The sequence below is a fragment of the Canis lupus genome, chromosome 29 (assembly GCF_011100685.1).
Source record: "Canis lupus familiaris isolate Mischka breed German Shepherd chromosome 29, alternate assembly UU_Cfam_GSD_1.0, whole genome shotgun sequence".
Taxonomy (NCBI): domain Eukaryota; kingdom Metazoa; phylum Chordata; class Mammalia; order Carnivora; family Canidae; genus Canis; species Canis lupus.
In genome coordinates, this window is record NC_049250.1 from 11,193,245 (window position 1) to 11,221,229 (window position 27,985).

Genomic DNA, 27,985 nt, shown 5'->3' on the forward strand with positions numbered 1-27,985 from the left:
TTCGTGACCACAGGGCAAGTGCTCTCTATCAGGGAAGTCACTGAGGAAATACATCCAAAATTCCCCACAGGAAAAAAAAAAAAATCCCCACAGGTGCCTAAAAACAACACATTTTAAGAAAGGGAAGAGGGAGCAGTCCCAGAAGAGAAAATCTAGAGTTGCACTATCCAGTGCAGTAATCACCAGTCTCCTGTGGCCACTGAGCATTTGAAATGTGGCTGGTCTGACTGGAGATGTGCTACAAGTGCAGGACACACACTGGAAGTCAGACTTAGCAAGAAGGAACAGTATAAAAATATCCCACCCAGGATTTTTTATATTCTTTACATGTTAAAATGGTGTTTGGGGTACATTAAGTTAAAATACAATCTTTAAATCAATTTCATGGGGTGCCGGCATGGCTCAGTTGGTTAAGCATCTGCCTTTGGCTCAGGTCATGATCCCATGCTCCTGGGATCAGGCCCCACATTGGGTTCCCTGCTCAGTGGGGAGCCTGCTTCTTCTTCTCCCTCTGCCCCTCCCCCTCGCTCATGCTCTCTCTCTCTGCACTCTCTCAAATAAATAAATAAAATATTTTAAAAATTAATTTCAGCTGTTTGTTTAGTTTTTTTTTTTTTTTTATTGTGGCTACTAGAAATGTTAATCTTATATATGTGGCTCACATCATTGTTTCCACTGGATCGCCAATGCTTACCTTGAGAAACTTGGCATTCTGGTGTTAGAGTGCTGCTCTAAATTATACATGGAGGGAAATACAAATGGACAAGAAATAAGGGTACTCAAAGTGTGCTTCCTGGAATAAATCCCTACCCAGTCCTACAGAATCAGCAACTAGGGGCAGGGGGGTGGGGAGTGGAGGGGTGGGGCAGCAATCTGTGTTCTAACAAGCCCACCCAAGTTTGAGATTCATGGATACAAAAGAAAATTCACAAGTGTTCCAAATCACTTGAAATCATTTTCAGACATGACCATGCCATGGTCCCACAACAACTTGGGTCTTTAGGGTTAACAGACCCTCAAAACTCATGTGGAGCACACAGACAAGAAAGGCCCTACTGCTGAGTCCTGGACCTAATGAGACCTCATTTGTCAGTCGCTCAGGACCAGGTGGGCTCCCAGGTCCCACCAGCCAAGCACACACCATGCCCTTACTGGGGCTTGGAGCTGTGAAGAGTCACACTTTTCAACCTCTAGGAAACATGGAATGGGGAAGGATGAAGAGGAGGCAAAACTGAGAAAAAAAAAATTAAAAGTGGTCTTCCAAGTTCTAACAGACATAGATCCACATGGCATAAAACAATAAACATAGTCCTTTGCTTCACTGGTGTTACTTACTGAAGTTGAAAGAGAAAGAAAAAAACAAAGACAGGCGCATCTAACCTGAGAAAGCAGGTAAATTAAGAAATAGGAATAGATGAGTAAGAGGGGAACAGAAAAAGAGAGAAAAAAGAAAAGGAGAGTAAAATTTAATCATTTCTCTGTATGTGTGCATACTTACACATGCCACAGTACCAAAATACCACATTTTATCAATTCTGAATATTGTTCACATTTTAATGTCTCCAGAAATTAGGATGTATCTTACAATCTGTTGACATATTTGCTGAAATTTGGTATTTTTCATTCTGTTCTTGGAATCTCATCTCCAAACATAACAATTCAACTGAGAAAGCTTTTTTCCTTCAGCTTCCTCATACTTGGACCACCGTTTAACGAAAAGTAATTTAACAGGGATGATAGCAAAATAAAAGAAAATTATACTCATTCAAATCTATCTGATCGCATGCTTTTTTTCTCTAGCAAATGGTATGCTAACCAAGAATAAGACGAAAAATTCAACTGAGCAGAGGCTTCCAGTTGCATACTCTAGAATTCTGAGTACCCAGGAAGATGTAAATGTTCCAGGATAGGCTTAATCATCAACACTACACGTCAACAGAAGACTCCTCCTGAAATTAAGTTGCTGTGCATTTCATTAAAATACTATGATGATTTAGAGCCTTTTCTTTAATGTGGCTACTGCCATTTCCTATGGCAGATGGTATATTTCAGGATACCAACTGTTTCCATAATAATGCCCAGCAGCTTAATTTACGTATGTTAACCTTGTGATCTAAAAGGAAATGTTTTTCCTTCAATATAAAGTTTTCTATTTCTCAATCTACTCAGCTATGCAAAGACTATCTACTGTTTGCCATACCTTTTGTTATTCTACATACAAGTAATATTTTATAATTGACAGACCGCCTCTGTCTGCTCCTCTTTAAGGGCAGTAATAGGAGATGTCTCAATTTTTCTTGGTCTAGATTCTAGAATCCCATCCCTCCCTGTGGTCCTTCTCATTTTTTACTGCCCTCTCTGGACCTTTTCTATTTTTGCTCTGCTTTCTCTGAAGTTATATGAGCAGCAACAGTGAAACATTCAAGGACAGACTAATTTATATTCTCCTAAAATTAGATTTTTTTCCAAGACCATTCTAAATTGCATTTTAATATGTGTGTGTGGGCATTTTACCACTGCTGCCCTCTGAACAGATGCTATAATGGAACTTTGTGCTAATAGTTCCTAAATATTTTTTTCTTAAAGTACCTAAACCTTTTTTTCTTAAAAAGCTGTAGCTAGTTGGAAAGTCATCTATTCTCAAGAGCAGTTGATGTTATTCCTTCCAATACACATTCCTTTGGTTTTGACTCCCAATTAGGAAGATATGGCTTTTCCCAACAACAATGAAGAAACATTACTTTTGGTGGGTCAGGGTTATTAGAGTTTGTCATTGGCTTTACTCAGAGGGATAACAGAAAGCAAGTTTCCCCTTGAAGACAGCCAAACAGACACAAAGGCAGGCACAGTGATTTGTCTCTGAATTTTAGCATAGTATGCTAGTCAACAGGGGAGTAAAAACATTATTTCTCACATTTACAGAATATCACTTAACATTCACGGTATAGTTCAACTGTGACATTCCCACGCTTTAACATGCTAGCAAGGGAATCCTTAATGGAATTCTAAGAGGAATTGAGAATCTTCTCTTCTGTGGCTCAACAAGGTTAATCCCAGCTAACTTTCAATAAACAGAAATTTATTGTGGTAATAAAGTTTTATTTTTCGCTAAAAGGTTTGATCTATTTTTAGAAAAATACTCCTAAACAAAGCAATGCTGAACAAATGGGACTGTAGACTCAGCTGCTCCTATTTCATCTCCATGTCTGAGATACCATGTCTCTTTGTGGCTCAATCCAATTAATACCTCTCCACCCTTCACTTACTGTGTGCAGAATCTGATACTTTTCATCTCTCCACTCCCTCCTCCTTAAAACCCATACTCCCCTTGGCTTCCAGACATTACATCCCATCAACCTCCTGACTACTCTTCCCACCCTTGAGTCAGTCCATGGAGACAACTCTCCCAATGCATGCACCTATCAGCTGCCACTCTCCATGCTCTGCATCCTTTCTTTTCTCTCCTTAAAGGACCTCCTCTTCTACCTGGATGGCTTCTACTATCACCTATGTATTATACTTCTTTCTTGGATGTCTTAGAAGCATTTCAAACTCTCAGTATTTAAAATCATAAACTCCTAATACTCTCCATAAAGCCTGCTCTTCCATTTTTATTCTGTCATGGTGAAGAGTGATATGTTATATGCACCAATCACTCAAGCCAAAATCCAGGGAATAATATGCAGGTGTGTCCTCTCTGGAACTCCTCCCATGTCGTCAGTCACCGATTGTACTGATTCTACTACTTTAGTATTTCTGAAGCCATTCCTCTCCTTTCATCTCACTGTCACAATCTTAACTCAGATTTACATCTTAATATTGTAGCTACAGAGAGGTTTCTCAAACTCAGACTTGGCCTTGTTTCTCTCTCACTCTTTCTCACAACATTCAGTAATACCTTGCTGCCTTCAAGAAACCTCCACAGCACAACATCAGGCTCCCTGATGAATGTCAGGCCCATGATTACCTCTCCAATTTTATTTCATGACACTGGCCCTTTACACTAACAGTGGGCATCTTCAAATGCCTCTGTACCCATGCAGACACTTCTTCCCCAGATGGTAATGCCCACTAACACTCACACCACACCCAAATTCTGGACTGGTGAAGGTCTACCAGTTGGCTAAATCTTATCAGGTGCCTGTCCTATGTGCTAGGACATATTCATGTTATACCAAGGCAGTGTTCACATGAAATTACTGTTCTTTAAATGTGAATATATTTGCCTTTCCCCTAGATGATGGATTCCTTGAGATGAGAACCATATTTTATTGGTCCTCCCACTTTCAGTGCCTACTACAGCCTCTGGAATATAGAAAATTTTTTTCTTACCGAATTAATTACCAAATCAATCAATAAATGCATTCATTAATGAATAAATTATCCAAATTATTCTCAAAGGAGAAATTCCACATACTAACATCTGCCTATGGCAAGGGTAAAGGAAGACAGGACTATGACAACATATTACCTTATCATTAATTGCTTGTGTTAATAGAATCAGTGACATATAAAGGCCAATGAATGAATCCTCAGCATCACAAAACATACTGCATATTAAGCCTCGTTGCTTTGAAACTTAATCATCTAAGATTCTGTGCTACACACAGCAACAATGAAGAAATATGCATAACGGTCCTAGAAGCAAGTTGTAAGAAAAGTAAATGCAAATGGATGTTTGATCTTTGATATAGGTAATTCCGAGAACAATCACAACTCTCCCACCCCAGCTCAGGGTGGCCAAGGTTGCAGCTTCTCTCAGTTTTGAGCTGGATGGGGCAGCCAACAATAAGCACAGCCTTCCCATGCCCACCTGCTAATCCCACACGTTTTTCCCTGCTTGGAAATGTGATGCCAGTGAAAGAAGGGATCTGGAGTAACCAGATGGCAAATGGGGAGTAGTAAGTCCTGTAGGACCCTACCAGCTTGGAAGAGTTCTCTTATAAAGGACAGGATGCCCTCAGGAAATCCTGGTTCCCAGAACAACTGCAGAGAGAGAAGCCTTCACTGTGAATCAGAAACCCACTTGCTGGATTCTGAATAAAAAATAAATTTCTTCTGGGGCACCTGGGTGGTGCAGTCAGGTAAGCATCTGATTCCTGGTTTCGGCTCAGGTCATGATCTCAGGGTAATAAGACTGAGCCCCACATTGGACTCTGGACTCAGCATGGAGTCTGCTTAAGACTCTCTCCCCCCCACCCCACCCCAAAAAAAGACTCTCTCTCCCTCTGCCTCTGCCCCCACCAACCCCCCCACACTGGTGCAATTGTACACTCACCCTCTCTAAAAAAAAAATAAATCTTTTTTAAAATAAATAAATAAATTTCTTCTGTGATAAGTCAGTGAAATGTTGAGATTTATCTGTAACAGCAGCTACCATCTTTGTGGTCAGAATCCAAACCCATAATCATTAGTCCAAACATCTATTCCTAACATTAAACTCAAATTTCTCGGGGATCCCTGGGTGGTTTGGCAGTTTAGCGCCTGCCTTTGGCCCAGGGTGTGATCCTGGAGACCCAGGATCGAGTCCCACATCGGGCTCCCTGCATGCAGCCTGCTTCTCCCTCTGTCTGTGTCTCTGCCTCTCTCTCTATCTGTGTCTCTCTCATGAATAAATAAATAAAATCTTAAAAAAATAAGTTGAAAACTCAAATTTCTCATTTCCTCCTTCTCCTTTACCAGACTTATTCCCACTATTTATCAGGAATTATTTCCTGTCCCTCCCAGGCCAAGTTGAGTTTCTTTCCTATGTGTTTACTGGAGCACCTTACTTCTCATAATTAACATAACCATATGATTGTTTGCCTCCTCAACTCTATGGTCAACATTTTGAGGGTAAAGACTGTGTTTTAATCTCTGTATCCTTTGTGTGTCTGCCTGGCACTCAGGAGGAGTCTCTTATAAGAACATAGGGATGAATGAATAAATAGGGATTTTTCATATTAAAAATATGAAGGCCTAAAGGTGATGTGATCCAAGTCTTTAAAAGGATGGAGAAGCTAAATTGGGAACTTTTAAAATTAATCCTTAGAAAAAGAAAAATAAGAAGAAACTGTTAAAGGTTGAAAGGGTTTTGAAGATTTAAGGACAAGCAAAAGAAGGCTTTACTGAGTAGTTTAATAAACTTAAAGTTCTTAGAAAGTGATAGGGGATATAAAAAAAATTGGTAAAAAGTCACTAAAGGTAACTTGGTTTGTTTAGAGTATAGCCTAAATCTGCTGAGGCTGATCATAAAGAAAAAAATTGAGCCTTTTAGAACACATCCCTTAGGAATGCCTGGGAAGCTCAGTAGTTGAGCATCTGCCTTTGGCTCAGGTCATGATCCCAGGGGTCCTAGGATTGAGTCTTGCATCAGGCTCCCCACATGGAGCCTGCTTCTCCCTCTTCCTATGTCTCTGCCTCTCTCTTTCTGTGTCTCTCATGAATAAATAAAATCTTAAAAAAAAAAAAAAAGAAAAGAATGTATCCTTTAGATCCCTGGAGGACAGGAGACATTTAAAGGACCTCTTTTGGGCAGCCTGGGTGGCTCAGCGGTTTAGCGCCGCCTTCAGCCCAGGGCGTGATCCTGGAGACCCGGGATCGAGTCCCACATCAGGCTCCCTGTATGGAGCCTGCTTCTCCCTCTGCCAGTCTCTCTCTCTCTCTCTCTCTCCCTCTCCCTCTCCCTCTCCCTCTCCTATCTCTCATGAATAAATAAATAAAATCTTTAAAAAAAATAAAGTACTTTTGTAATGATATCATATCATTACATAAACATATTATAATGATGATGTTGCTTCATATTCCACCAGTTAACGTCCCATGACAATTCAACTCAGTGCCCCCACCCACTGTGCATCAGCATTTAGAGCACCTATGCAAAGCCCGAAGTGGGAAGTAGGTGACCAAAAAGGGGGCTAGAGAGCCACCCAGCTCTTTGCAGAGCATTCTTTTTACCTACTTCACCTTCCTGCCTCCAGAACTTTCCTGGGCAAGCCAAAGAAGTATTACAAAGCCTACATGACTCACAGAAATAACCAACATTTTCACTTCCAAAACTCTCTCCTCTCCAATCCTGGGAAATCCCACATAAAGAAATAACTAGACTAATCAAAAGTCTGACTATTTCAGTGACTTCTATTTACTCTATAAAAACTTTTAAAATACAGATCATAAATGACAGCTGGGTTTTATTCATCCCTGACCTTTCCATTGCTTTCACTGGTTCAAAACATCTAACTTTCATCTGCAAAGACATGACTGATCTAAAGGAAACTAAAGCATACAACAGACGTTTCCCTTTTGCAGAAACAATATTTAACCTTTAACTCAGAACTTCTGAAAGATTTAAAGTGCCGTACTCACCTGCAGCTGGGATATAGTTAAAGGGTATCGGAATAATATCCAGGTAACACCTTCGCTGCAAGGTGGAATGGTAAGAGAACCTTCATACACCCAATAATCCCGCAGCAAAGGATCTGTGCAACCATGTGGACATGTCACAGAAAAGTTAGTTAATTAACAATAATTGTGAATATTTCAACAATAATTCTCAAAGTTACAAATTGTCTGAACAACACTTTTCAGGATGAGGTCATTTTAAATTACAGCCTCACACATGAATTCTTAAACTAATCATCACTGAGAAAATAACCAATGGGAAAATGTGATAAACCCTCTATTATTTATAGTGACTTCCATCTAGGTATCACTATGTAATCCAAAGGTGGCTATAAAACTTGATATACACATATATATGTGTAAGTATGTATCAAGTTTAGTCACTTTGGAAAAAGTGTATCTGTGATATGTTTTACTTTATTGAAGGATTTACTTGACTTATTCACACCTAACCCAATACTTACTACATGTGAGGCACCATTCTAAGCATTTTACATGAACTCATTTAACCCTCACAACAAACCCACAAGACAGGTACTATTATCAGCCCCATTTTTCAGATGGGGAAACTGAACGACAGAGGGTTACATAACTTACCCAAGGTCACTCAACTAATAACTGGCAGAGCCAGGATCCAAACCCAAGCAGTCTGACTTCAAAGTCTGTTTTTCTAACTATTCAGTTCTAGTTATCTCTGAGATAATTAAAACTAATTAAAATATTAAAATAATATTTTAAATATTATTAAAATATTAAAGTCCTAGTATGATAGGACAAAAGAAAGCATTCCTATGAAATCTTTTAGCTCTGCATTAGAGGCATTCACAATCCAGTACGATGGTTAAATGTTCAACACATGACAAAAACTGGTTTGTTCTAGAGCAATTAAACATAGGGCATAGAAGATACAATGCATCAGCACATTTGGTTTTGATCAAAAAACTAAGTAACAGCACATAATTTAGACAGAACAAAGTGAAGACCAAAATCTTGCACAAAACACCTTTAACTACAAACTATGTTTCGAATATTTTATACATAATTCTTATATGTTTAGGTATGCCGAGGTAATTAGACTAACACTTATATGATAGTATCACTGCAAAGGGTTTACCTTATAAAATGATATAAACTTTATTTCACTCTAGAGATTAGTAAGAACCTCACTGACCAATCCTAGAAGTATATCAAAGTATTGTTATTACGTTCATGCTCTACACAGAGGTAGCGATTTTTGCAAATGAAAATCCAAAGGAAACTCTTCAGAGAATAATGGCAAAAGTGACAAAACATTTATTACTTCAAAATGTTTACTCTCATGTTTAGACCAATCAGAAACTGATACTTACTACAGAGAAAGCGAATTGTAAAGAAACTTTATTAACTAATAATATATCATTACATGCATTTTGAGGGAAACAATGCAATCATATTCACCCAATTACAACTGATCTTATGCGATAAAGATAACACGTACCTGGTAATAAAGTGTTAGGATTAAAGCAGGGTATTGTTTTGGACTTCCCCTGAAAGAGAAAAAAAAAATCACCCTATGTTAACATAAAATTTCTTAATTTTAGAATAAAAAAAAATTACTAGCACTAAAAACCCAGATTGATGCCTTTTCTGAGTAACATCCTGGACCAGATGGGTCTGTAGGTATCTCACTCTGTCCTCTCACCAGAGCCAAAGCATCTGGTTCCAACAAGACACTCCTGAGTCTGTGGCTATTTCTTTGCTACTACAGTTTGATTTTCCCTATAATTCCTGGAGTAAAACTTCCAGTTGTCTGCCTAGTGTCTATCTGGCCCACGCCAGCTACTTTTCCTGCTCTGAGCACATCCACACCAGAAACTTGGGCTTTTGCTGTAAAATGCCTGAACCCTGGTTCAGAGAATTCTTTTGAAATAACCTTCCTCCTGCTACTCTGACCTCCACTCTTAACCTTCTTGGCATCACAACTTGTCTCCTAAATTTGCATTTTGTTTCATTTGCATTTGATAACTTGTCTCTATGTTCTAGATGTCCTGTCCTCCAGAGAGTGAAAACTAACACCTGAATGAAAACATTCCATTCTAAGGGCGCCTGGGTGGTGCAGTCGCTTAAGTGTCTGACTCTTGTATTTGGTTCAGCCCATGCTGCACTGTGCACTGGGCATGGAGTCAGCTTGAGATTCTCTCTCCCTCTCTCTGCGCCTCCAGCCTGCACTCTCTCTCTCACGTAAATAAATAAACCTTTAAAAAAAAAAAAAAAAGAAAATATTCAATTCTAATCAACTTTTATCAAAGCTGCTTTTAAACTTCAATAAAATTAAAATAAATAACTCCAGAGGCACCTGGGTGGCTCAGTTAAGCGTCTGCCTTCGGCTCAGGTCATGCCCCGGGATCCTGGGATTGGGCCCCACATCAGGCTCCCTGCTCCTCACAGGGCCTGCTTCGCCCTCTCCCTCTGCCTGCTACTCCTCCTGCTTGTGCTCTCTATGTCTCTCTTAGAGATAATATCTCTAGAAATAATATCTTAAAAAATAAAAATAACTTCAATAAAATATTTGTGCCATTACTCAACAGTTCACATTTGCAATCACTATTTTAAATAGTGCCACTTAAATTGCTCAGGCCCTTGAGACAAAAAGATTTGTCACGGTAGTTGGAGATCTCTTTTAAGATTACTCTATCAATGCAGACATAACAGGGCAAGTGAATGCGTAACCTCGTAGTCTCTTTCTCACTTCCACTTGACACATTAAAGAATCCAGCTCACTTGCTTCCCACCAGCCCCCTATATTCCATAAAAAAGAATGTCGTATGAGCTGAAGGAATAAAAGAACGTTTCTCAAGCCATTAAGACAAATGTCAGTCAAAATGTACCCTTCCGCCTCCTTACCAGGTTTTTGACTAGTCTGTGCCTTCTCTTGGTAGCTGGATTTATTCTAAGCCTGCCTGGGAAATCTATGGTGGATGTTCTTGCCTGGTCCAAGACGCCCTGGGCTTGTTCTGGCTTAGAGCTAATCAAACTTCATTCTCATTGATTTTTGGATCGGCCTTGGGTCCTTGGATCTCTGCACTGTATCTCTCGTAGCCATTCAGGATTAAACTACTGCCCTCCAAGGCCTCTCCGATTCAATCCATCCAATAAAAGCATAGAAAGTACTGGTTGTAACAGAACTGGGCTTCCAGGCAAAGCTGGGCTGAATCACGCCAGAGTCGCATCAAACCAAATCACTTTCTCTGAGATATAGGATCTTACAGCTTACATGTATTTGTCTTTTTTTCTTTTTTTAGCATAAATGCTTTGAAGTATAGTTGCCATAATTTTAATTTGTTTCACTTACACAACTTTCCTATAACCAGTGGGCAGGAAGGGTTAACTCAGCAGACTGAGCTGTTCAAAAAGATGTCTGTCTTGAGGACTGGCTCCGAGGTCTCACAACATTCTGTCTGACAAGAGTGTTTTTGTATCCTAAGGCCTTGGGCTATGCTTGGGCTATGTTGGACCAGATTGGTTTATCCTGACAATGTGACTTATGATGACAGCTTGGTTTTGCTGGGGCTGGGAGTAGGAGGGATGGCGTTGGAGCAGCTGAGGGTCATTACACAGACACTGCGTGCTCTTATAGCTGACCCCTAATAAAATCCCTGTACACGAAGCAAGGCTTCTCTGGTTGGTAACATTTCACACATATCATGGCATATCACTGCCAAAAGACTGAGGTTCATCCCCTTGTGATTCCACTGGGAGGAGACAGCTGGAAGCTCGTGCCTGGCTTCTCTTGGACTTTACCCCCACGTACTTTTGCACTGACCTCATTTTTACACGTGGGTCCTTCCTCTGGAATAAATTACAACCATGAGAATAGCTACCCTCTGAGTGAAGCATCATATCTGAGAGTGATCTTGGGGACCTCTTTCAAGACCAGTGTTTCTATTTGCTTTTAAACAATAACTTACCTTGTACTGAATATCCTGGAGGATTTCGGTCACAGCCTTCAAGCCTACGTGTTCTTTTCCTATCTGAAATGCATAAAGTATAAACCATACCACAACAATTTTTAAATACTTAGCTTTCATTCAAAATAACTAACAGAAAGTGAAGCTCAAGTCTCCCTGAATTGCCTTCTCAGGGAATAAGTAAATGACCATTTTATTAATAACCACATCAATAGCTACATAAGGCAATTGAAGGTGTAAGAGAGGCTAATATAAGAACGTATTAGTTCTTAGACAGCTTTAAGAATTCATTGTAAATACACCTTGCTGTGTATAGATTATCACCCACTGTGCTATAACAGTTAACTCCTGACCGATGAGGGAGTTAGGGGCACTGACTCCTGTGCCATTGAAAATCACATATATAGGGATGTCTGGGTGGCTCAGCGGTTGAGTGTCTGCCTTCAGCTCAGAGAGTGATCCCAGGATCCGGGATCAAGTCCCACATCAGGCTCCTTACAGGGAGCCTGCTTCTCCCTCTGCCTATGTCTCTGCCTCTCTCTCTGTGTCTCTCATAAATTAATAAATAAAACCTAAAAAAAAGAGAGACAGAAAGAAAATTACATATATATAATGTCTGATTCCCAAAAACTTAACTACTGATAGCTTATTGTTGACCAAATGCCTTACTGATAACACTAGTCAATTAACACATATTTTGAATATTATTATGTATCATATGCCACATTCTTACAAAAAAGTGAGATAGAAAAAAAATGTTATTAGGAAGTTCAGAAGAAGGAGAAAATACATTTACACTACTGTAAAAAAATTCATGTATAAGTGGATCCATGCAGTTCAAAGCCATGTTTGTTCAAGGGTCAATTGTGTATCCGATGATATAATACTGTGATATAAACATTTCAAGGCTATTTCTGAATTAAAATTGCTCATCACATTCCAAATCCTTTCATTTTTACCTTTGGCATTTCTAGACCATTGTTATAAAGACTGTATCTATGCTGAAATATTTAATATTCAGAAAAGTAAGATTGTGATTTCATATGTTAAAGTCAGCAACATCAGGACATCTCTTGATTACTACTGGATATAACTGTATAATTTTATTCTTAAATACATCAGAATATGCTGTTCATAGCCTTCTATTTTAAAATACTATATATCCTTACATATTTTTAGCGTATAAAATGCTCCAAAGTGTGTGAGACTTCAAAGAAATTTGACACTAAGTATTCTTGACTTTAACTGTGAAAATTCTAAAGGCCACCTGATTTCTATGTTTCAACCAGGTTTCAATGGTCCCTGACAATGGAGGACAATAATAAGAAATATTTTAAAATCTCAGATAAACAATGTTATCATTTGCTTTTTCTCTTCCATATAAATTTGTGCAGGATGACCTATAGGAGCTAGAAAAGCTGCCAACGTGTCCACACTCTCAGTTTCTCTCCACATGCACCAAATGTGAAATGTGCCAGCCGAAGGGGCAGCAGAGAGGAAGGAAGAGAGACAAGAAACTTACATAATCTAAGACAAGCAATTCAAAAACAGTCAAGACTTCTACTGTTTCTCAAGTGTCTGCAATTCCTCAGACTGGCGTGAAAGATGGAAAATGAATTCTCTGAAGTTAAAAAAGTAACATGTAAGGCAAACGTACTCTTGAGTGCAGAAGCCTAGGCATTAGCAGAAGCCTCTGCCAATCTGCAAGGGCAACGGACCTCTCTTCATTGTACTGCTTTAACCATGATGTGGCATTTGGAGGATGACGCCTCAGTTGGCATCTGTTTTCCTTTCATGTATCTTCTGTCAGATTACAGCTCTTTGAAGAATCCTTATCTGAATGTTGTAAGGCCACATACTGTAGTAGTTTGGGGGCAAGGCCACTTACACTGGATGCCCAGGGTTCTGATCTGGACTCAAGTTTTTAGCCTTAAGCAAGTTAACTTCTATGTCCTTCTGCTTCCTCATCTATACAGTGGGGGAGAGCAGGCAGGCGGGTAAAGTGACAGGGGTTGAAGGTAAGAGACTCTAACAAGGACCTTAGAAGAGGGCATGGACCTTCCTAATTCAATTAATATCATCCATTATTATCCTTACTTGGCATGCCAAACAGCATCAGGTACAGTTTTTACATAGAGTAACACTTAACTATCACTGGCTCGTCCTTCTATAAAGATTCCATACTTTGTGGGCAAGAGTTTTAAACCTGCAACAAACTCCAGCTATTGCTGCATCTCTTCTCTTTCCTTCTTTGCCAGATTGCTTGTAGGAAGAGGTTATAAACACCAAAGAGCAAGTACAGATGAAACTCTGTACAGCCCAGTCCCCAGAATTCTAGAGCAGTCCAGGTGATAACAGCCTGGAGCCAAGCGTGTGCCAACAACCATGAGACCAACACCTCCTTCCCTCTCACCTTGGCCATCCTTCGCTGCCATCCAAAACACAAACCATCAGCCCTGCCCAGCCCTGGCCCTGTGTTTTTCAACTTCTCACTCTATCTCACCTCATTCCGCTGTGCCCTCTGGAACAGGATGCTGCCCATCTCTGCCAAGCTCTACCACCACCTGTTGGTCTGCGCGAACCCCTCATGTCTGCTCAAGGCACAGCTCTCCCGGGCCTTAAGAGCGGACACTGGGCCATTTCCTCCAGGGACAGGGCTGAAGGCTGTGGTCAGTGGCCTGCTGTCACCCACTGGTGGATACTCTGCCCCACGGGCACAAGGCCGTCCTTCTCTGGGTGGACCATCCTCCTCAGATACCACCACGCTCTACTTGTTGCAAAATAATGCTGTCACCAAGTTTTTTAAAAATGACCTGCTGGCCACTCCCTGATAGTCATCACCTCCCGCTGCTACTATGGAGGACTTCAACACCCTGGAATGCAGCTTGACCGCCCCTCAGTTCGTAGGCTTTCAGCTCCATTCCACCTCAGCACCCAACCTGGGAACACACCCTGAATTTGTTTTCACTCTGAAAACTTCAGCTCCAAAGACCATTCCCTCTGAGCAAAGCTTCTCATGCATCAGCTCTTACCCTCTTTTCTCTCTCTCCACTCACTAATCTAAGGAGCCACGGTTCAGGAGCATCTGGGCTTTGTCTCCTTCCCTTCCCACCTACCTGAACGACACCTCTCCAACCACCCTCAAGTCTCTAACCCTGTGTCTTCCAAAATCATCTGCTCTACGAGAGATCAATGCAACAATCTGCTAGAATCTTCTACTCTTTAACTTGGATAGAGAACAATCTACAGTATCCTGTTCTGTATAGTCTATGATGTTCAGTCACAAGTGGGTCTCCCACACTGACTGTCAAGTCTATCATCGTTCCCTTCCTGGGCTATTTCAAAACCCAATCCTCCACCCATGCTTCCCCCTTACACTATAAATATTTTTGCTTTGTAGGTCTCACAGATAAGGCCATCAGGCATGAGCTCTTCTAATTTCCTGCCTTTCTTCACCTTTAAATTCATCCCATTTCTACCCATGTTTTCTTCCTGACCTTCTATTTTGGAGAAAGGGTGGGTGCCCCCTCCTATCCGGGGTTAGGCTAGCCACAAAACTCTCCATTCAGCATCCTCCTGTCTCCTCCAGGACTCTTTCACATCAACTATCCCTTCCCCCCCCCCCCCCCCCAGTATTTTTAAACTCTGAGTCTGCACTAGTGCTTTTTGCTCAGAATAAAAATACAGGCAGATCGCAGATTTTTAAAAAAAAACAAAGAGGACATTCCTGTACATCAGCACGAGCTATTACCCCATCTGTGTTTCTTTTCTTGAGCCACGCTTCTCAAAAGGGAAACCTGTGCACATTGCCTCTGCCTCCCCGCTCCCATTCCCCTGCTCCTGCCCAAGTGTGAGAGCCCCAGATGGACGTCAGACCCACTCCGCTCTGCTTCAGTGGACCCTCCTCATCAGTCCTCCTTTCCTTCATGAACTTCCACTCTCAGGTTTTCTGAAACCTTCCTCTCTCCTAGATCACTGGAACGTCTCCTCACAGCAAACCTGGGGCCAATTAGAACAAGTGTGCCTGCTCTCAGGCTTCCCCTTGCCTACAATGATGTGCTTCTTCCTGGACTAGTGATGCAAGTCCCCAGAATCCTGGCTTTCCAATCTAGAGCTCCTTCAGTCCCCACCTGTAATAGGCTAAGGATCACTAAGTGAAAATATTTTAATACTTAATTCCATCCACAAATATTTATTGAATACCAACTCCAGAGATGAAACTAACATGTTTGTGTTCCTTCTAGATATGACTGCTCAGTTATTTGTACTATTTTATTCTTATTTTATTATTTTTAAATAACAAGACATTGCCTTCTACTTCTATAGCCTCAACTTCTCAATTTTGGGTGCTTTATTAACTTCTTCAGGTCACAAAAATGGACTTCAGCAGTTACTACTTTTGTGCACTAAAGATTATCAAAATGTATGTGTATATTTAAAAACATTTTTACCAATATCTTGATACTGTGATTTCATTCTATTTATATAATGCAGTTATAAAATAGAAGGAATATAGGCCCTTGCTTAAAAAAAAAAAAAAAAGCCATGAAATGAACATTAAAAAGGCTCATTTAAAACTCTAAGAATTTGCTTTTAAATTCTATGACCTGTCATACTTTCAAGATACTGGTTGTAAAATATTAAAAGGCTAAAACCAGGTGACTGCTTCCAACCATCAACAGACAAATACCTGAGAAAGAAATTTATAATGGAAAATTGTTGTACTTAATAATACTATTGAAATATGTACCACACAAAAGAAAGCAGGTTTGCAAAGGCCCAATTCCCTTTGGAAAATTAAGTTACTAATGATCACTATGCTAATATTACTACTCCAGGCCCACGTTTTCCAGGAAGCAGCCTGGAACCAAACAGAGTTACAGAGTTACAGCAATGGTTTCTGACCCTTGACAGTGACTGTGTGTGACTGTGAACAGTGACTGACCTCTCTGGCCCTTGGTTTCTCTCCTGTAGGATAGGGAAGGCAGGGGGAAAGCAGGGTCTCTTCCATCTCTTCATCTTTTAGGACATCCAACAGATGATAAGACAAAGGTAAAGAGATTCACGATGGGCGGTGGGGGGTGGCGAGGAACTAGATTAAATTTTTACTTTTGAAAGTATGTGATCTGTTTTCGTATGTTTCACAAAATTTAATTAATATCCTCTGCCCAGCACAGAGCTCAAATCTAAACTTTAAATTGACTATATCCACCGAGATCTTTGCCAGTCTTATTTTATCAGTGTTTTCTATTGGACACTTCAAATCATCTTAAGAGTGAAAATTATTAATAACAAAGAGGCAAAAGAATCTGCTACATGATTACATTATTGATTTTTCTTCAATTTTGCAGTAAGCCAGAGTCCAAAAACATTTTCAAAAATTCTTTTTCATTAATAAAATGAACTCCTACCTTCAGGAGACATTTTCGACATCATTTCTCCAAAGACCCTAAAGGCCAGCATGAAGAAAATTTCTACTAACTAAATAAACCATTTTCTACCAATGAATATGGCTGCTCTCTCACCAGCCAGAAAAATCAAGTTTTCTGTTTTTAAATTATCTGTGTTCTCTGTACAGGAGTTTAAAAAGTAATAAAATGGAGAGAGAACAGAAAATATTCTGCAAAGGAATTAGAAATAAGCATCTCTGAACAATACAATAACCACAGGAGGAGACCATTTACCTGAACAAACAAAGCAATGATGGCAATGCCATGCGGCTTCCCCACGGCCTCATCAATACTGCCAAACAGGGTCGAGTTCCAGTGGATAAGATGGAGCTGAGTAAACAACAGACAGGTCACCTCATTATTAATGTATTTCCAGTTAGAAAAACAAAGATAGATTAATTCTCCTTAATTGTATCTATTACATCTCTATGGTATCACATACAACAAAAGTATCCCAAGTCAACACAAACAGACCACTGCTTTTTGTTTTTTTTAAGATTTTATTTATTTATTCATGAGAGACACAGATAGAGAGAGAGGCAGAGACACAGACAGAGGGAGAAGCAGGCTCCATGCAGGGAGCCCGATGCGGGACTAGATCCCGGGACCCCAGGATCACGCCCTGGGCCGAAAGCAGGTGCCAAACCGCTGAGCCACCCAGGGATCTCCCAGACCACTGCTTTAACACAGGTTCTCTGTATGAGTTTTTTTCCTTATTTCTGAACAGAGGTGATGCTCAGTGGATCGCTGCCTCTTGCTTTAGGGCCTAATCAGGAGCATAACTAACGCGACTGGCAGATTTCACATTGATTTAGTTGCCTTTCCTTAAATACTATCCCATCTGGCTCTCAATAGAACAAAACTCTGGGTTTGGGCATAAACACCAGCACTCATGCCAGGGATTAGTACCTGCAAAATTGAATACTGTGTCACCCAGTATTTCCATCAAAAATAAGACAAAGCCAGCCTCAAATTCTGGTAAATTATTTCAGTTCTCTAAGGATATACAGAGATAGCTCCCTATAATGCTGCATCTTCTTAAAGTCATGGTAATATAATGAATGTTGATGTAGAGCCCTAAAAGAAGGCCATTTCCTGCACCGGAGATAAAATTTTATCTGTGAAGGAATGACAAACAATGCTCTAGAGGACTCCCTCACTCCTAGCTTCATAAAGCTTTGTAGCTTTCAAGTTTATCTAGAATATGCACTTGCTCCTACAGCACTGATAAAACACTTGCAAGAAGGCAAATTCAATTCCCTGGTTAAAATCAAATGCCCACTGAGGTTCTTAGTAAAACAGTAGCTAGGTAAACCTTCTGCCTAGAATGCTATCTTCATCACTATAGCTTTTAATCAAGTTATAATTACTTACCACTCCAAAACACTGCCTCATTTAAAAATTAGTTCTAATCCAAAAGGACATAGCTAAAATTCAATCACCATGTCACTCCAAAACACTGCCTCATTTAAAAATTAGTTCTAATCCAAAAGGACATAGCTAAAATTCAATCACCATGTCATTTTAGCATCCGTATTAAAACGTGGAGGAAAATCATCATGAGAATAGTCACTAATTTGATTCTTCTACTACTGAATTTCTCCAATTAGAACTCAAAATAGCAAAGCTGACCGCTAGAGGGAGGTAATGAAGTCCTCTGCCTGTAATAGAAACCCTAACCTAGAAAAAGACCACATTCAAGGCCAAGCTAGGACAGGCTATGGAAAACCAACATGGACCGTGACCACCCACTAAATGTAACTGTCAAGGCACTGCCTTTGAGAAAACAATGCTCTATAACATTTCAATTAATAACGAAAGACAGACCAATTTTAATCTTTCCTCTTCTGGCTGCAACAATAGCACGGAGTCCTAGTGGTAGAGATAAGTGTACAGTGTACAGATAAGAACTGATTGCCTTAATTAAATAAACAAAGGAGGCCCAAGGTTGAAATCTATTTTTATTTGACAAATCACAAAGGTTCAAATCAACATTTTTCTTACTTCTCATAGCAACATTATGGGGTATTTTTTCTGAAACAAAACAACCCAAAAATACCCATGATTTGTTTTTGTGTTTTGCCTTGCCACTCCTTATAATTGAGCAGCATCATTACTCACACCCAATCTTCAAAACCTGCTTCATGATTCTTTTGTGTTTAAAAAACTGAGGGTCCTCACTCCTTAAGTGGATGCTGCACATGGCAACTTTGTCTGAGAGAGTAAATTCACAGTGGAAAAAAAACCAGACAAACACTCCCTGGGCCAGGTGTGCAAAGTCGGCATCAACAGCCCTAAGTCGTGTTGATCGACTGCACCCTTGACATGATGTGGTGAAAATGACATCTTATCCCTGTAGTCTTCCCCCCCAACAACCTATAACCCCAGCCTAATTATGAAAAAACATCACACAGATCTCAGTAGAGGGGCATTCTACAAAATACCTGACCAGTACTTCTCAAAACTGTCAAGGTCAACAAAAACCGAGAAAGCCTGAGAAAATGTCACTGACAAAAGGAGCCTAAGGAGACATAAGAACTAAATGTAACAGTATCATGGGGAGCTTTTGGAAAATAAGTTAGTTTAAAACCAAGGAAATTAAATAAAATTAAAGCTTAATGTATAATTTTTGGTCCACTAATTATAACAAATGTAACATGCTAAGGTAAGATATCAATAACAAGGGAACCAGGTATGGGTTATATGGGAACTTTCTGTACTATTTCCACGATCTTCCTATAAAGTTAAAAGTATTCTAAAGAAACACTCTATTTAAAAAAAAGGAAATGCTGGCACTCAGCTAAAAAAGGATAATTGGAAGATCGCTAAGACTCTTGTGTGACTAGCACATAACACGAAATGAAATAGAGGTCCTCTACCACCTGTTTTCCTTCTACCATCTGGGTCTTAAATGATCACCTGGGACTTGGCAGTTCAGTGGCAGAAGAGATCCCCCCCTCACAATCAACAAGGGACCCAAAATTTGGAAACACAGCTCTGTTCTCCTACTTACTGGAAACCCTCTTCGTGTGGAGGCTCTTGCTCTCACTTTAAAAAGGCCAAATATCATTAGAAATCCCCTTTCCACGTCATTAGAATGGGGTCTACTCAAGGACCAGGCAAATTTCCAACATGTTTGGAAATCAGCTGTAACCTAGTAGTAGTAACTGAGAGGCACAATCCACTAACCTTACACTCCACATTTCTGGGGCCTCTCCGCTCCAGTTCACTCTGTGCTCCCCAAGCCCCCACTCCATCTGTATTGGTTTGCTAGGGCCACAGTAACAAAGCACCACAGACCAGGCAGTGCAAACAACAGAAACTTATCTTCTCACAGTTCTGGAGGCTGTTAAGTCCAAGATCAAAGTGCAGCAGGTTTGGTTTCTTCTGAGGCCTCTTTCTTTAGCTTGTAGATGGCCACCTTCTCCCTGTGTCCTCACATCATCTTTCCCCTGTGTGTGACCATGTCCAAATTTCCTCCTCTTATATAAAGACACCGGCCATACTGGATGATGGCCCACCCGAACAACCTCATTTTAGACTAATTACCTTGATAAAGATCCTGTCTCCACAGAACATAAAGACTCCTAACTCTGGGAAACGAACTAGGGGTGGTGGAAGGGGAGGAGGGCAGGGGGTGGGGGTGACGGGCACTGAGGGGGGCACTTGACGGGATGAGCACTGGGTGTTATTCTGTATGTTGGTAAGTGGAACACCAATAAAACATTAATTTATTTAAAAAAAAGATCCTGTCTCCAAATATTACTTCCTGGTGTAGCAGGAGTGAAGACTTCAACATATACGGGGAAGGAGGGCATAATTCAGCCCATAACACCCTCTATCTCATTCTTTTCTCTCCCCTGACCTCAAAAAAGTTTTTTCAGATCTCAAAATTTTGAATTACTCATATTGATTCTCCCATACCCCCTCCTTATTCCTATCATCTTATATTTTGCCTCATATTAATCTTGATTCTATTTCATAAAGCAAAGCCATTGAGATGGGAAATTATCAGTGTATACAAAGAACTAAAAGTACCTCTTCCTCGGAGGGTAGCTAGAGTATATGGGTATCTGTGATGAGAAAGATGAAGCTAGAAGCTAGAGAGGTTCAGGTGGCACATTAACTTTAAATTTTTTCCTAACTATATTTTGGGGAATACTAAAGAATACATTAGCCCAGTGAATAGTATTATTATTTTTTCTGCTTAGAATCAAATTCACCCATGCCACTGTCTGTCCTTCTAAGGTCCTGTGGCAGTATGAGGGTGGAAAAGAAGTGGAAGACAGGCATAGGAGGCTGGAAGATAAGCTAGGAGGACATTACAAAAGCTCTAGCTGTAAAATCATGCCAGATGTACATGACGGTTAATTTTATGGGTCAACATGGCTAGGCTATGGTGCCCAGTTGTTTTGTCAAACACCAGTCTAGATGGCTGGGAAGGTAGTTTTTAAAGATATGATAACATTTAAGTCAGATTAATCCCCATAATGTGGGTGGGCCTCATCCAATGAGGTGAAGGCCTATGAGCAAAGATTGAGGTCCTCTGAAGAAGAAATACTACTTCCAGATTATGACACTTACAAACTCTACCTGAGTTTCCAAATTTTGGCCTGCCCTGCAGGTTTTGGACTGGCCAGTTCCTGTGATCACATGAGCCAGTTCCTTAAAACAAATCTTAGTTTCTCTGTCTCTTTCTCTCTGTGTGTGTCTCACATATGTATTCTCAATATATATTTTGTTTCACTAGAGAATCCTGACCAATAAACAGGTTGTACAAACAAATGAACAAACCAAAAGTGTGAAGACAAATGGAGGTTGAAATATGAACAAGACTAGTAGCAACAGGAATAAAGACAAGGAACTCTAACAAAGTGACAGTATTTGGAATTTACTCTCCTAAGCCTAAGCATGGTTCCTGTAGGGAAGGGGAATGGAGATACAAAACAATTCACAGGTGCTCAGAAAATACATAGCAGAACTTCTACTCTTTTTTTTTTTATCCTTTTTAAAATTTCAGTTTCCCTATGCTTCACAAAATAATTATATATACAGAAAAAGACAGAAGATAAAATACGTATTAGTGCATGATATACTATACATGCACAGGAGTAAAATTATATATTCCAAAATTTGCTGAGGGACAAATGAGTTTGAAGGGAAAGCCTTCTGACACTAAAGAACATGGTTTTAGAAAATGATGAAGCAACCCAACAAGTCAAAGGGAAGTTTTAGTAGAAGTCCAAGCAGATAATTGTTACCACTGAAGGGAACTCGGAAGCTAGTTTCAAAGTGTGACAGTCGAGACAGGCTCTGGGGGCTGTGTCTGGTCCACAGGACTTTACAGAGTGCAGAGGCAGGGACACAGGGCACTTTGGCAACCCTACTGATAAATTCTTAGAAGCAACATGCTTTCCTAAAAGGTCTCTGAGCCAGCAATCCCAAGTCTTATTAGACTCTTGGTTCAGTTCATAGCTCTTTAGCTCTGCAAACTTCACAAGTCACTAACTCGTCTGAGCATCAGGATCTGTAACATAAGGAGAGCTGGATCTTCCCAGCTTGGCTTCTTCACACCTCTCTCTGCCCGCCCCGAGTACTCTCACTATTCCTAGATTTCTAGCACGTTTTGTGCTCATTAGCATTAATTATATGCAGGCAGCAAATGCAGAGAAGCAGGGTGAGGAATTCTGAGAATGGAGAGCAGCTTACTTGATAGTGAAGCTCAAGTATATAAATGCCCCTCAGCGTTTCCAAGGAGTATAGTAGGGGTTGGGCAGCATTATCACTACATCTGCTGCCTCGACTCACGACAGGCCCACTCTGCACGGCTGCCTTGCTCCATCAGGGTCCATGGCACTGAAGGGGACTGCAGACCTCAGCCTCACTATGGCCTTCTGAGGCCTAAACACACAGCACGGCAGGTGTCAGACAGCCTGCCTCCTGCCCTTTGAACCCCAACTCCTGCTACGGTTCCTGAAGACAGTAGTTGAAAAAGAGAGGAGAATTCTTCAACCAAAACAACAGGGCAACAGGGCAGTTCTCAGCTCTCCCTTCAGAGACTCTCCCTCAAAGGACAAAAGGTGTTGGCTTTCTCCCAATTTGGGTATGTCCAAGTAGAAATGGCTTTCTCTATCAAAGCCGAGTCTTTCCTCACTTCTCACTGTTCTCCCCCCAGCCCTCACCACTGCCCAACCACGAGGCCTCCATGTATGTGGCCTCATGTGAGTTAACAATGTACATATTATAGAGAAATAAAAAAACAAAGAGCCGTTATTACTCTTATCAGCATCATGACTATCATTCCTTCCTATTAAAAAAAAAGAAACCTAACCATATGATAACTGTAAAGCATCCTTTTATAGTTTCAGAGAAAAATCTTTAAGCTTTTGCTATAGGGCTCACAAATTCAAATTTCCTGCAATTGATTATGCCACTATGCCATTAGTACCCGTGAAACGTTAATCTTAATGTACTTAACTCACAGCAACAGATAAATTTGTCCAAAGTTATGAAACTGTGACAAGCCATAGCCTTATAATCACTTATTTGTCACCGAGAAAAATAAGTTTGAAGATTTCATGGCAGCCTAACAGAAAGCTATCTTCAAGATAAATGAGGTTTATTATTAACATAAATAACACGACAGCATTAAAGTACAAAAGAATGAATCACAAGGAATGGAAAAAGCAGAAAAGGCACTTATGACTCACAAAGTTCGTTCTCCAGCCCTATGCACTGGCTCACCCAAGTTCTGTGAAATCTCCTACCCTCAGATGTTTGATGGACAATTCCTTTCAGATGGCTTCCTGTCAGCTCAAGCTAAGTATCTCTAAGAGCCGACATCAGCTCCCTTCTGAGGTGCCCTCTTACTGTCTTACCGCGGAGCCCCAACCTCCTGGGCTTGAGACCTTGAACCCCCCCACTCACCCCTTTATCTCCAACTCACCAACGCCTTTCCTGGCTCCTAATTGTTTGCATTATAAGCTCAACTGAGGTCTATTTCATGCAGCTTCCACCACATTTCCTCTGTTCCAAAATGTCTAATTTGCTTTATTTCCTGCCCACACAAAATTACATTTCTCTTACCCCATCCCTCCCCATCCTATCTCCAAAATACTCAAGTATGACTCCTGACCATTCACAACAGCCTCCCTACTTTATGTTCCATTCAATTGGAATGCCATTCCCTATCCTATCCTGAGACTTAGCCAAACTCTACCTATCCTCCTGGGCCTCCACATGCATTTGATAGGCTGAAGACACAGATGATGGAGATGGAAACAGATACAACTTGAACCAGCAGATACAAAGGGAAAGGAAGAACTGGGTTTCCATCTTGGACCACCTACCAAAAGAAAGAGGAGTTCAGTTGTAGAGAAGAGTTGAAAGTTACATCACAGTGGTCCAACTGGTTTCCCTTGAGTAAGTGATGCAGAATGAAGAACTGCCTTAAAAAAGAGGGGCTGCTGGTACTGAGTGCAGATAGCCTTAGATATCTAGAGAGCTAGACCTACAGAGTCTATTCACCCATGGATCCAGTCACAAAACAGAGTGACAAAAGTATGAAGACTGAGCTTTCAGAAATGGTGAGATGAGAAAAGGAGGAACATCAAATATGCAAGAGGAAACCCAGGAAATTTCAAAGTCCTGTTTGGACAAAAGAGAAAAAGCTTTCTAGAAGAAAGTGTGGTCCACAGTGTCAAAGCTCTGCTCCCAACAAAGCTACAAAGAAACAAAATAAAATGAGGGAAGGAAGAGATTTGGGATTTCTTTCTCTTTAAAGATTATTGAGAAGGCGGTGGAAATAGAGAAAAGAAGCAGAAAGAGAATATAAAGACATTAGGATAAAACCAGTCAGGCAAGGCCACTCATCCAAGAAGGTGAACAGGGAGTATCAGAAGACAAATCAAAATCAAAAGGTAGCTGAAGTGAGCGCTCAATGATTCCTTTATTTTAAATAAGGCGACACAGTGTGCTCAAATTTAAATCAAAGTCATATTGCGCCTTTAATATTCTTTTAATCCATTCTTGCAATGGGCAAAAGTAAACCTGAGAGAGAGAATCACAAGCTGCTGTAAGTTTTGACAAATCAGAGAGAATCACAAGCTGCTGTAAGTTTTGACAAATCAGTGCATCTATGAACTCAGATGCAATTGTACCTGAAAACCATTTTTCTGCCAAACCATAGTCATCAAGTCTGTCCTCTGAGCTGGGCCACTACCTATTGTAGATTCATCAAGAAAGGATCCTGGTTTCTGTGTCCTGATTTTGCTTAACTGCTTTCCTTGGTCCCAAAGAAATTTAACTGTGAAGAGTTGTAGCCCATTTCCCACTAGATGCTGAGTTTCAGAAGCCAAGAATGTCACCTCACCAGTGCTCTACTGCACTCTGAACATCCATTTCCAGAGCACTCAGGAAGAGCCATGAAATGAGAAAAAGTTAAAGAAAAGACAATGTTCCAGCTACACTTATACTGAGAGGGCTGAACCAAAGACTGACGTTAAGTACTCAAATTTTAAAAACAACAGGGAAATTGGAAGTGAAATGTTTTAAGTAACAAAACTGGAGCAGTAATTAACTGAAGAGCAAGAAAGCAGCCCCTCTCTCCAGATCCACTCCTCCTTATTTGAAGCGGCCATTCATCTGCAGATAAACTGAGATTTAATGTGTATTATTTTCAGGTGCTGCTGCACTTTAAGATGTCACTCTCAATATATTATGCAGCTATTATTCAGAGGACATCCAAGGTGCAGACAGATATAATAGTGACAAAGCGCTGTAAAGCATGAAATGGAAAATAAATTATTTCAAATTCCATCTCTGACTGTCACTTACTTGTTATGTTTGCCTAAACTTAATTATGTATCTTCTTACATAGGTAGAAGAAAAATAGGAGGGTCTGTTAAAACATTTCAGGGCAACTTCATCTATTAATATATTAATATCAAAAGCTATTTATAGTGTTCTTCATGTTCAGAATTCTCAATTCAAAAGGCACTGGAATTCTCTGTAGTTTCTAAAAAGATTTTTTTTTTTTTTTAAACAGAATGACCTCCTCTTTGAATGCTAATTTCCTTTTGTTTGCTTTGATACTGCTGTCCTCTTTGGAAGAGGGTATGTTGATGCTGTGAGGGCTCTTAAAAATGGAAGCTTCCTTCAGGAAAATCACTAGGAAAGGTTGGAAAAGGCTTGTTGGGGCAGTCATACAAATCAAAGAAAACAAACACATCATTTTGAAATAATTTCTATTTAACAAAAGATGAAAAGCAATTAAAATTGATTCTTTGACATTGGTCTCTTTGTTTTCCAAGAAATATCCCATCTTTTTTTTTTAATTTCCCTTTTATTTTACAAGGGAAAAAAATCTGAATTGTGGGTTATGGCTGCAATTAAATTGCTGTAACTAAACCTCTATATTTCATTTGTTATTCTATATAATAAAGAAGGCAAGGAGCTGTCAAAGGGTCTTGGTGTTACAGAACAGAAGTCATTTAATACTTGCATCTGTTCGCTCTGTATGGTGGATCAGAAAATAATGTCTGTGTTCTTTCCCCAGAGCCCCGAATAAAAAACACATTTGACAAAAGAGTTCTGAAGTCACGGCAGCATTCAACAAAACGTTTACTGAGCACCAGTAATACCTGGGTTTTAGCGTTCACTGCTTTCAACACTGGAAGCACAAAAGACCTCAAATCTTTTTATAATACATTAGGGTATGAATAAATAAAAATATAAAACTTCTAATTCAACAGAAGGAAAAGATGAGTGAAAAGGGGCAGCTGCAATATAAATTATGGAGGAGGCTTTGGGTATCCGTATTTACTTAATATGTACTACCGGGACATTCTGCACCAGGCGCTGTTCGTTACAAACATGACCTCACTCCAGTCCTTGCCATCATCTTTATCATGACAGATGCTATGACTGTCACCAACACCCCATCTTAATGAGAAGGGAATGGAGGCACAGAAGGTAAAGTAGCCTGCCCAAGGGCACACAGCTAACCAGTGACAGAGCCAGGATGTGGCCAGGGTGGCTGGGCTCCACGACCTCTAGGACAGCTCTGTGATCCAAAGAGGGAGGGTAGAACAAGACTGGTTAGGGTAGCTGTCACAGCATAAGTCCTCACACAGTGCGTGGAAGAATGACACACAACGTGCTCTCCTGAGACAAGGGAAACCAAGGAGAAAGAAGGAAGAGTGTACAAACCAAGAAATGGTTTGCCGGGCTGTGCCTGATGCCAACAGTGCACACAGTGCCAAGGTGCACACCCAATGTGAAGGAACACTCTTACTCACTCTGAGCTCCTGGGGAACTTATCTGAGCTCTTGGAGTCTCTGCTACAAAAGAGAGATCATACTATCTACCTCTTAAGGCCATTACAAGAACAAGAGATATTACCTGGAAAGCCCCTGGAAAATATCAAGTGCTGGCCAGAGCCAATGAGACTGGGGAGAAAGATGAGGGGCCAAGAGAAAGGTATTGTATTAAAATTGTATTAAAAGTCTTAGAAGGGGTGCCTGGGTGACTCAATCAATTGAGCATTTGCCTTTGGTTCAGGTCATGATCCCAGGATCCTGGATCGAGCCCATCGGGATATTTGCTCAGCGAGGAGCTGGCTTCTCCCTTCCCTGACACCCCACTCCCCCACTAATGCTCTCTCTCTCTCTCAAATAAATAAAATCTTTAAAAAAAAAAAAGTCTAGGAAAACAAAGGGATGCTCATCTACCTTCCTTTTGGTTATTTTCTCATTATACTGCTGAACTCATCTATTTATTTTCCATTATAGAAAGCTGGATCACTTCTATCAGAGTTACAAATTCAAATGCTTCCAGGAAGCAGGCTAATCAATGAGAGAAAGCATGTGATGAACAGGGAGAGAGAGCTAGAAAAAATATCCTCTTGTCTCTTCTCTCCCCATTGAGCATATTGTTGTTGGGTAATTCTATACACTCCCAGGTCTTCACTGGCCATCTAGATGCCCATGATTCCACAATCAACATCTTTCACCAAAATCTGTCCCAAGTCTAGATTCCTTTACTAAACGGCCTACTGAAATATTATAAAATTAGCATTTCATCATTGAAGTCCCTCCACCATTCCTTAGAGCTATGTCACCCTCTCTTTGCTTCTAGCTCTGTTAATGGATCCACGCCAGAAATCTCTTTCATCATCTTCTTCCCTTACAAATAACCAAGAGCTATGTC

At 40.4% G+C, this 27,985-nt stretch overlaps 1 protein-coding gene across 1 annotated transcript in view; it reads right to left on the reverse strand.

The window, feature by feature from the left end:
* The window catches only part of CA8 (carbonic anhydrase 8), an 86,360-nt gene that overhangs the window by 25,660 nt on the left and 32,715 nt on the right, over window positions 1-27,985 (reverse strand). Inside the window, exons 4-7 of the mRNA XM_038579375.1 lie at window positions 17,012-17,107; window positions 11,328-11,390; window positions 8,858-8,906; window positions 7,345-7,457 (exon numbers count right to left, since the gene is read on the reverse strand). Of these exons, the coding sequence (XP_038435303.1) occupies window positions 7,345-7,457; window positions 8,858-8,906; window positions 11,328-11,390; window positions 17,012-17,107 (321 nt within the window). The remainder of the gene's footprint in view (window positions 1-7,344; window positions 7,458-8,857; window positions 8,907-11,327; window positions 11,391-17,011; window positions 17,108-27,985) is intronic.